This window comes from Oncorhynchus mykiss, chromosome 8 (genome assembly GCF_057628025.1).
Source record: "Oncorhynchus mykiss isolate SJ-2025 chromosome 8, ASM5762802v1, whole genome shotgun sequence".
NCBI lineage: Eukaryota > Metazoa > Chordata > Actinopteri > Salmoniformes > Salmonidae > Oncorhynchus > Oncorhynchus mykiss.
The window spans coordinates 91,903,065-91,913,458 of NC_143029.1; the positions used below are offsets into that span (position 1 = coordinate 91,903,065).

General features: G+C 41.9%; 1 protein-coding gene across 1 annotated transcript; it reads right to left on the reverse strand.

Moving 5' to 3' along the window:
• Positions 1 to 1,603: 1,603 nt before the first annotated feature.
• acadm (acyl-CoA dehydrogenase medium chain) lies at positions 1,604 to 8,274 on the reverse strand. Its single transcript, XM_036986757.2, has 11 exons — positions 8,228 to 8,274; positions 7,439 to 7,544; positions 7,060 to 7,157; positions 6,737 to 6,907; positions 6,258 to 6,338; positions 4,790 to 4,920; positions 4,489 to 4,597; positions 3,850 to 3,990; positions 3,494 to 3,589; positions 2,781 to 3,029; positions 1,604 to 2,262 (listed from the first exon to the last, which is right to left on the reverse strand). The coding sequence occupies exons 1-11, from the start codon at positions 8,240 to 8,242 to the stop codon at positions 2,191 to 2,193; spliced, it is 1,269 nt and encodes a 422-aa protein (XP_036842652.1). The 5' UTR covers positions 8,243 to 8,274; the 3' UTR covers positions 1,604 to 2,190.
• Between the last annotated feature and the right edge of the window lie 2,120 nt (positions 8,275 to 10,394).

Consider the following 10,394-nt stretch of genomic DNA (forward strand, 5'->3'; position numbering starts at 1 on the left):
TCGATATATAGCTGTAACGAACGCTCGATATATAGCTGTAACGAACGCTCGATATATAGCTGTAACGAACGCTCGATATATAGCTGTAACGAACTCTCGATATATAGCTGTAACGAACGCTCGATATATAGCTGTAACGAACGCTCGATATATAGCTGTAACGAACGCTCGATATATAGCTGTAACGAACGCTCGATATATAGCTGTAACGAACGCTCGATATATAGCTGTAACGAACTCTCGATATATAGCTGTAACGAACGCTCGATATATAGCTGTAACGAACGCTCGATATATAGCTGTAACGAACGCTCGATATATAGCTGTAACGAACGCTCGATATATAGCTGTAACGAACGCTCGATATATAGCTGTAACGAACGCTCGATATATAGCTGTAACGAACGCTCGATATATAGCTGTAACGAACTCTCGATATATAGCTGTAACGAACGCTCGATATATAGCTGTAACGAACGCTCGATATATAGCTGTAACGAACGCTCGATATATAGCTGTAACGAACGCTCGATATATAGCTGTAACGAACGCTCGATATATAGCTGTAACGAACGCTCGATATATAGCTGTAACGAACGCTCGATATATAGCTGTAACGAACGCTCGATATATAGCTGTAACGAACGCTCGATATATAGCTGTAACGAACGCTCGATATATAGCTGTAACGAACGCTCGATATATAGCTGTAACGAACGCTCGATATATAGCTGTAACGAACGCTCGATATATAGCTGTAACGAACGCTCGATATATAGCTGTAACGAACGCTCGATATATAGCTGTAACGAACTCTCGATATATAGCTGTAACGAACGCTCGATATATAGCTGTAACGAACGCTCGATATATAGCTGTAACGAACGCTCGATATATAGCTGTAACGAACGCTCGATATATAGCTGTAACGAACGCTCGATATATAGCTGTAACGAACGCTCGATATATAGCTGTAACGAACGCTCGATATATAGCTGTAACGAACTCTCGATATATAGCTGTAACGAACGCTCGATATATAGCTGTAACGAACGCTCGATATATAGCTGTAACGAACGCTCGATATATAGCTGTAACGAACGCTCGATATATAGCTGTAACGAACGCTCGATATATAGCTGTAACGAACGCTCGATATATAGCTGTAACGAACGCTCGATATATAGCTGTAACGAACGCTCGATATATAGCTGTAACGAACGCTCGATATATAGCTGTAACGAACTCTCGATATATAGCTGTAACGAACGCTCGATATATAGCTGTAACGAACGCTCGATATATAGCTGTAACGAACTCTCGATATATAGCTGTAACGAACGCTCGATATATAGCTGTAACGAACGCTCGATATATAGCTGTAACGAACGCTCGCCAAAGACATCTTACTGCCTGGAACTGTTCAAGCGATTTTATTTAGAAGACATAAAAACGTAAATCTAAGATATGTTGAATGTGTGCAGATGACGGTGGCTTTCTTTCTGCCACCAAGAATTACGCGCATCTGCGTGACGTCAGTGTGTGGTGTTCATTACAGTCTTCTCATGTACAATGACTAAAGTAATAATTACAATACAAGTTAATCAGTATACATAGTTTATTACAGTTCAACAAAGTGCTGATAAAGTTGAGGTTTTACATGGGTTATGTTTCCAACTCATTTGATCGGTTATATTTTCACAAGTTACAATCTTCTTCACACAAAGCCATTTAATAACACTCCAGCTACAGTTGAACGTTGAACCCAAAGGGCAACAAGGCATGTGGTGTGTTGTGATGACAGAAGGCCACATTCTGTTCTACATTCCACACTTCAGTCAAAGCGTCTGAAATTGCACCCCATTCCCTATGCAGTGCACTACTTTAGACCAGAGGCTCTGGTCAAAAGTAGGGAACTATATAAAAAGCATAGTGTGCCATATCTGATTCACCCAAAATATGTTGACATACATATGATTTAGCATGTTTGGGACAATAGCACCACCCGAATAATCCAATTTTAAATTCATATATTTTTTCAGGGGGTGCCGCAGCCATGCTGCCCACCCAACACGTTTTGATCATGACTATTAAAAAACCCCAACAAGTAGTAAGAACAGAACCGAGAAGGAAGACGACAGGTGTTCATTCAGAGAGGACGGGACTAGTGACTTGACAGGTGTTGGGAGCTCATTTCTTGAACCTGCCGAAGTGTTCACGGGAGATGATTAGCCTCTGGATCTGGGCTGTGCCTTCATAGATCTGGAATTAAACAAGCAGACATAAAATGTATCCAATGAAGTCTTATCAGTCCCCCCCCCCCCATTTATATCAGTTTTCATTTCATTAAAAGCCAGGAGTTTTTCCCTAACCAGTTGACTGGACTAGGGAAGTGTTCAGTGAGGCACAACGTGGCTAAACATTTTCTAACGGAAACCAAAAACGATTGGTTAAGTTCATTCACGTGGTAATGTACCTCTGAACACAACCCAGGAAGTAGTGTACAGCTAAGGACCCCAAGTTCATCCAGGTCTCTAATTCACAAAGCGTCTCAAAAAGTGGGAGTGCTGATCTAGGATCAGGTCCCTTCCATCCATATAGTCTTACTCCTTATGAGCTAAAAAGGGAAAACGAGTTCTAGCACTCAGATGCTTTTTACATACATACCCTGGTCAGATTACCACTATTGTTGTATGCATAAGGGTTCAGGCTACTGATTGGTCGTTCGGTACTCTAACAGAATTTTAAAAACAGTTGATGAGGTAGAACTGCCCCCTCACCTGGTAGATCTTGGCATCCCTCATCAGTTTCTCTACGGGGTATTCAGAGTTGAAGCCGTTTCCTCCAAACACCTGCACGGCGTCGCTGGCCACCTGGTTGGCGATGTCTCCGGCGAATGCCTTAGCGATGGAGGCGTAGTAGGTGTTCCTCCTCCCGTTGTCAACCTCCCACGCTGACCTCTGCCAGCCCATCCTGGCCAGCTCCACCTTCATGGCCATCTCAGCTAACAGGAACGACACCGCCTGGTGCTGTGGGTGGGGGGGGGAGGGGGGGGGGGGGGGGTTGTTGTCAAACCTCAGAGTATTGAGATGTGTTCAGTAGGACGCAACGTTGCGGAACTTTCAGACAGATATGCCATGGAGAATAAACCTCTGATATGTAGGATAAAGGATCATGTCGGCTATGAAGTGAACATGGCCCTGTTGCCAGTTTCCCCAGACTAAGACGAAGTCTACTCTTGACAAAAAAGGAACTTTCAATGGAGACTGCAGTAGCATTATCAATGGTATGAGGTCAAAGGTCAAACCTTAGAGCACTAGGGTCAGTTTCCCCAGATTAAGATGAAGAATACTCCTGGACTACAAAGCACTTTCAAAATTGTCAATGAGTTCATGCTGAGGCTGAATCTCTTAAACTATCACCAAGGCAACATTCTAATACCCTAATACTGACGTGGCTTCATGTATTTCTAATGTGGAACAAAGTGATGAACCTCAGCGATGAGTTTCCCGAAGGTCTTCCTCTCCAGAGCGTAGCCAGTGGCTTCATCCAGAGCTCTCTGAGCCAGACCTGTAGCGCCTGCTGCCACCTGGATGCACAGGAGGATGTCTTGTCACTAACTCATAATATAGCAGGTATGTTTGTAAAATTCTGGTAACTTTCCCACCATTCCCAGGTTTTTAGCGGGGAAAATATTGTGGACTCAGGTCGGGAATAAGCACGAAACCCTGCAATCCTTTAGCCAGGATTTCTGGAAAACTTTGGGATGGTTACAAGAAATTTTACAAACCTGACGGCAGTGGTGTCAAACATGTAGCCCGCTATGTTGTCTAGGAAACCATGACTCACTGGTGGTCTGGTCTTGTCGAAGGCTCCCATGGCAATCTTGAAGCCAGCTCCTTCTCCAATCAGAACGTTCTCCTTGGGTATCCGGACGTCCTCAAAGGTGATTCCTCTGGTGTCTGAACACCGCTGACCCATGTTCAACTCCTACACACAGAGACACACAGCAATACTATAGGTTACTATAGTAACCTATAATATTGGGGCGGCAGGTAGCCTAGTGGTTAGGGCGTTGGACTAGTAACCGAAAGGTTGCTAGATCGAATCCCCGAGCTGCCAAGGTAAAAATCTGTCGTTCTGCCCCTGAACAAGGCAGTTAACCCACTGTTCCTAGGCCGTCATTGTAAATAAGAATTTGTTCTTAACCGACTTGCCTAGTTAAATAAAATACAACATGTTCAACTCCTACACACACACATCAATATTATAGGTTACTATAGTAACATGTCCAGACACCAATCTCAGATCCTCTACAGTTTGCAGCATACACAAGTAATTTCATAAGTTCTAGCTAGCTAAATAATTGGGCATGTCTACGCAAAAACAAAAAAATAGATCCAGTCACTACTATGTAGAATTGTTGATCGAGGAATGGTGGTGACAGAGTGATATAACTGATCGGTCATTGAGACACTAGATCCTTACCTTCCTGCCGACTAGTATTCCAGGTGAATCCGCGTCAACGATGAAACCTGTGAAAGCCTTGCTGGTTGGACACTTAGGGTCAGCATCAGTACGGGCCAGCAGGAAATACCTGTGAGAATTAAGAAGACTGTCTTATCACACCACATGCTGCCTTGGGAATAAACTAAAAGACAAACTTAATCTTTTTATAGAGAAAACATTTCATTCCACAAAGGGGCATTAATGTGTTCAGCATGGCGGAAGATGGTCTTTATTGACAAATCACTTTAAAATGGTGGTGTGTGTGTGTTTCTCCTCTCACCAGTTGGCTTTGCCTCCGTTGGTGATCCACATCTTCTGACCGTTAACAACGTACTCGTCTCCTTTCTTCTCCGCCCGCGTCTTCAGGCCCGCCACGTCAGAGCCCGCGCCAGGCTCCGTCACACCGTACGCCTGTCAGTCAACACACAGCATTTTCTTATCATACTATATTTTGAGACATAATGGAATGTGGCGCCTTGAAAGCGCCTCGGCATGTTTGTCTGTTAGTGTAGGCTACACTACGGCTTTTTTTAAAATGCAGACACGAAACTCTTCTCTGGAGAGATGAACAGCTTCTGAAGCAGGACTTAGCGTCCATCACTAGGCAACCGGAACAGTCAATCAAATAATATGGACCTAGCTGCGGCAGACTACTCTCTCCTAATAAATAAAAAAATAATATGGACCTAGCTGCGGCAGACTACTCTCTCCTAATAAATAAAAAAAATACTTTAAAAAGTTTGTTGAATATTTACCAAGACGTTTAGAGGAAATAAAACATCCAGCTACAATACCAGAAACAACACACTAATCAGCGATGTTTATTGTTGTCAGGGAACAAATACAACATTTTACACCGGAGAAGATATGTCTGAAAAGGTACGTCTAGAGATGCGGCACTTTTTAAAATAGTCTGAAAAGTAGCTTTTGCCATGTTACTGTAGCTGTAGTCTGTCTCTGGAAAATATCGTGCAACTTTTTACTTTAGTTTGTTTTCTTAACTCTAATTAAAAAACTGTATTGTTGTAAATAATTAAGGGCTTGTAAGTAACTGTTGTATTCAGTACGTGAAATAACATTTGGTAGATAGAACTTCATTGCCTGTCCCTAGCGATCATACATTCCTAATCGGAGAATTATTCTGCATTGTAAATTCATGTGGAATTTTATGAGAATTTTTTAGAATCGTTTTAACTGAAAACCAATTTTAAAAAATGGCTGTTTAAACATTAAGCAAAATTACCACATCTCTTTTCTGCTGCATCAAGGCTGTTTTCATAAAGAAGTTCAATCCGCTTCGTGTTTTGTATCCTTGCCACGATACTGACGAGTATGGCGATACCCTGGCCCTACTATACGGTGTCCCGCCCCTCTCTCGCTATACAATATGTGAGCGTTTGTGTTCTCGTAAAAACCGCAATCAATCAGTTTCCTCCGTTCCAAAAATACCGAATCTTAGGAGTCAATTTCTAGTGGAATCAAATCTTGACACTCAGAAACGGGAGTCGACTCTCCACCACTACGTCTTCCTTATGAACATTAACGGTTGGACAAATGGCAGAGGAAGGCAAAGCGACAACAGTGAAGTACTGTATGGCTATACTTTTGAGAAGTTAAATGACAAAATTGGTAAAATGCTAACATCACGAGATTGTATCGAGGTACTGTAACAGTAGTACAGTTGCAATGCTTAACCATGACTCAAACAGAGTCCCTAATTCCTTCTTGTATTTCATATGAACACTTACACACATGAGAGGCTCCTCTGTCATTCTGCCCAGGTACTTCTTCTTCTGGAAATCATTACCGGCTATGATCACTGGCATTTGCTGTGAGGAATGAAACAGAAGAGCTCTTTAAGCCTGTATTGGGTTGCAAAAATACAGTCACTTTGTTTTTCATCCTCACAATTCCAATGGTTTTCCAGAATAAGGGAATCTAGGAATCCTCCAACCAGGATTTCTAGAAAAAAACTGAGAATTTGGGGGAAAGTCTGACCTTTACCAGCCTAAGAAGAGCTCTGAATGAACCAGGGTTACAAGATGACTGTATTTCACGCTAACAGCCACTATGAGCCTCCATTTCACAGCAGGATTATTTTAAGACATAATTAGCCATGTATCCATTATACATGTAAAAACTAAACAAAAAAAAAATCAACCTTGATTCAAATCTTAGGTTTTTCAACTCTTTATAGTTTTACAGCTCAATGACAATGTGAACTTACACCGAGAGAATTGGCTTCGATAGCAGTCTGAACTCCTGTGCAACCATAGGCCAGCTCTTCTGTGATGAGGCAGGAGTCAAATATGCCCAGACCCATTCCACCACAGTCCTCTGGAATGTGAGAGTTCATCAGGCCCAGCTCCCATGCTCTCTTGATGATGGGGAAAGGATACTGTGGGATAAAAAGGGTTAGGGTATGTGGTCCAATACGAAGCAGCTGCTGGCTGGACTGACAGCTACTCTGTTCCAATGATAGCATGCCACTGCTTGGTATACAAACAGGCTGGGAAAGACCAGAGCACCAGATTGATGTCTTCTACTCACTTCTCCACTCCTGTCGTAGGCTGCTGCAACAGGGACAATCTCCTCCCGGGAAAACTTCCTGGCTAGCTCCTGAAACTCTTTCTGTTGGTCTGTCATCTCTGTTGATAGTCAGACAGAGGGAGGGAGAGAGAGACAGGAAGTCTATAAATACACAGGTATGCATTGACACTGTCCCAGCAGCTGCTCGCAGAGAGCCCTGTCCCAGCAGCTGCTCGCAGAGAGCCCTGTCCCAGCAGCTGCTCGCAGAGAGCCCTGTCCCAGCAGCTGCTCGCAGAGAGCCCTGTCCCAGCAGCTGTTCGCAGAGAGCCCTGTCCCAGCAGCTGCTCGCAGAGAGCCCTGTCCCAGCAGCTGCTCGCAGAGAGCCCTGGCCAGTACTCACCAAAGCAGAACCCTGTTGACGGAGCATTCTGAGAGCTGGTAGCGGCCACGGCTGCAGCATTGGTACTCTGGAGCCGCAGGACAGACTGCACGCCCCCTCTCAGAGCCTTGAGGAGAGATGGGGCGAGGGCATAGAACAAATCAACAACTACTAGAACCTTATGGCTGTGCAAGGGCCAAGGCGACACAGTGATTACGTGCCAAATGGCACCTTATTCCCCATGTAGTGCACTACTGGGCCCATAGGTAATAGGGTGCCATTTGGGACACAAAAAGAGACCTCATCCCACTAGCTAATGAATACATGCATAGTACTATAGGTACGTCAAATGTTACTATTTCTAGTGGATTTTAGAGGGATCTTTACTTCTGGTCTACAGTAGTTAGAAGGTGTACAAGAATGTCAGAACTTTAAACGTCAACAATTGACAACACCAAGAGGTTGATTGAAAAGGTTTGAATATGGGGTTAGACGCGTCACGTCTACTAGCTAGTTTACAACACGTTTTCACAACAAACGGCAAAGCTACAATCTATAAGAAAGCTAGCATGTACATGTGGCGCAGAAGGGAACCAATGCTTTTCACACTAACGTTAGGCATTAATTAACGTTATAGCTAGATAGCTAACTTAATGCTAGCTGCCTTTTCTCGGCTAGTAAGACAACTGTCAAATATGAAAATATCTCGATTTCTCGAGAAACCTGTCAACTAGGAACTACACAAAGCTTAAAGACATCTTAATGAACTGTTAAAGCATGTCAGTTATTTGTTTATTAGCTGTATTTTACCTTGTTGAAAAGCATAGTTATTGTTGCACTACAGACGTCCGTGTCGTAAAATCCTTGAGTACACAAGTCACGTTCGTCCTACCAGAAAAAATACATGTTTCATCCAATCAGCGCTGCGGGTTCTGTCACATGACGTTATGTCCGTCGAGAGATGACTTTTCACCTAGTTTCTTACCTAAGACAAAGACCTTCTATAATATTGGCAAGATAGACGAGTGACCGATATTTATAAATATGTCTCTGAGGACAATGTCCTCAGAGATGGAAGGCAGGCGAGATCAGGCGGGACCATTCTAGCCAATAAGAAAATTAGCAATTTGTTGTTGACCAAATTCGAAACGTTTTCATTAGCTGGGTTTCCATCCAATTGGCGACTTTTTTTCATTCTAAAATCTGCATAAAGAAAATAAATTATCTGTCGGCATTCGTACAATTGTACCGGAACGTCCTGTTTCTAATCACAGCTGTCGTGATTTTTAAAAATTTATTGTATGACTTTACTGCATAAAAATTGTGGATAGAAACGTGCTTATTGACTTCCATATAAAAATTCCTCACTTCAGGGTTTTATTTTCGTGAACAGATTTTGGGCGGAGTAAACCCTCTTGCTTCGTCTTTTCCTCTGTGCGGATATTCATTACAATAAAACACAATATTCTCATTTTACAAAATAAATCATTCAAAATAATATTATTAAATGCTGTATTCAATAATTTATATTTGTATATACTAACCATAGTTTGTGTAAGGACAATAATGATGTTATTTGACTGTGAACAAATTAGTGAATTATATTTAATACAATTATATAACATAATCTTAAAATAATATATTTTCCTTAGAGATATTTTATAACCTATATGTATCATGTTGGATAAGTCAGGAATGTGATGATGGCAAGGGTAGTTATAATATAGACAAGATAAGCTCTTGTCCTGTCATAATTATACAAGGTCAAGATCAAGCAAAGTGGGAAAATACAGTCTCCTGGAAAGTTACACCTTGCACGGAATGGAAAACGACAGGTTGTACAATATATACAGTACGTCAGTACGTCAGTACGTCACCATTAATCGGGCTGTGATTAATGGTTGTGTGACGTTCTATGAGCCTCATGGCTATCAGAGTAGAGGTCCAGCCGACCATTCCTAGTACAAACTACACTGAACAAAAATATAAACGCAACATGTAAAATGTTGGTCCCATGTTTCATGAGTTGAAATAAAAGATTGCATACATTTTCCATGCACACAAAAAAGCTTCTCTCAAATGTTAGTGAGCATTGCTCCTTTGACAAGATAATCTATCCACCTGACAGGTGTTGCATATCAAGAAGCTCATTAAATAGCATGATCAATACACAGTGCTTGTGCTGGGGACAATAAAATGCCACTAAAATGTGCAGTTTTGCCACACAACACAATGCGACAGATGTCTCAAGTTTTGAGGGAGCGCGCAATTGGCATGTTTACTGAAGGAATGTCCACCAGAGCTGTTGCCAGATAATTTAATGTTCCTTTCTCTACCATAAGCCGCCTCCAACGTGGTGTTTGAGAATTTGGCAGTACATCCAACCGGCCTCACAACCGCAGACCACGTGTATGAAGTCATGTAGGCAAGCTGTTTGCTGAGGTAAACTCTGTGAACAGAGTGCCCCGTGATGACAATGAGTTGACAGTATGGGCAGACATAAAATACGGACAACAAACACAATTAAATTTTATCGATGGCAATTTGATTGCACAAAAATATAGTGACAAAATATTTTTTGAAGGTACAGTATCTGTGACCAACAGATGCATAATCTGTATTCTCAGTCATGTGAAATCCATAGATTAGGGCCTAATGCATTTATATCAATTGACTGATTTCATTATATGATCTGTAACTCAGTAAAAATCAATGAAATTGTTACATGTTGCGTTTATATTTTTGTTTAGTATAGAAAAGTAAATTTCCTGAAGAAAATGGTGTTGCATGGATGTGCATTTCAAAATGTCCCCAATGTCTATGGCACCATTGTTGCCATTCAAATGCATTTGTAGCTCATTTAAAGTAAAAAAAACGCAATCACATTCTCAAGCAACCTAATTTGGGATCGTCTGAACATCAACATTGGTTTGGAGTTATTTGCTTAAAACACATTTTCTATATTTTGGCCTGTTTT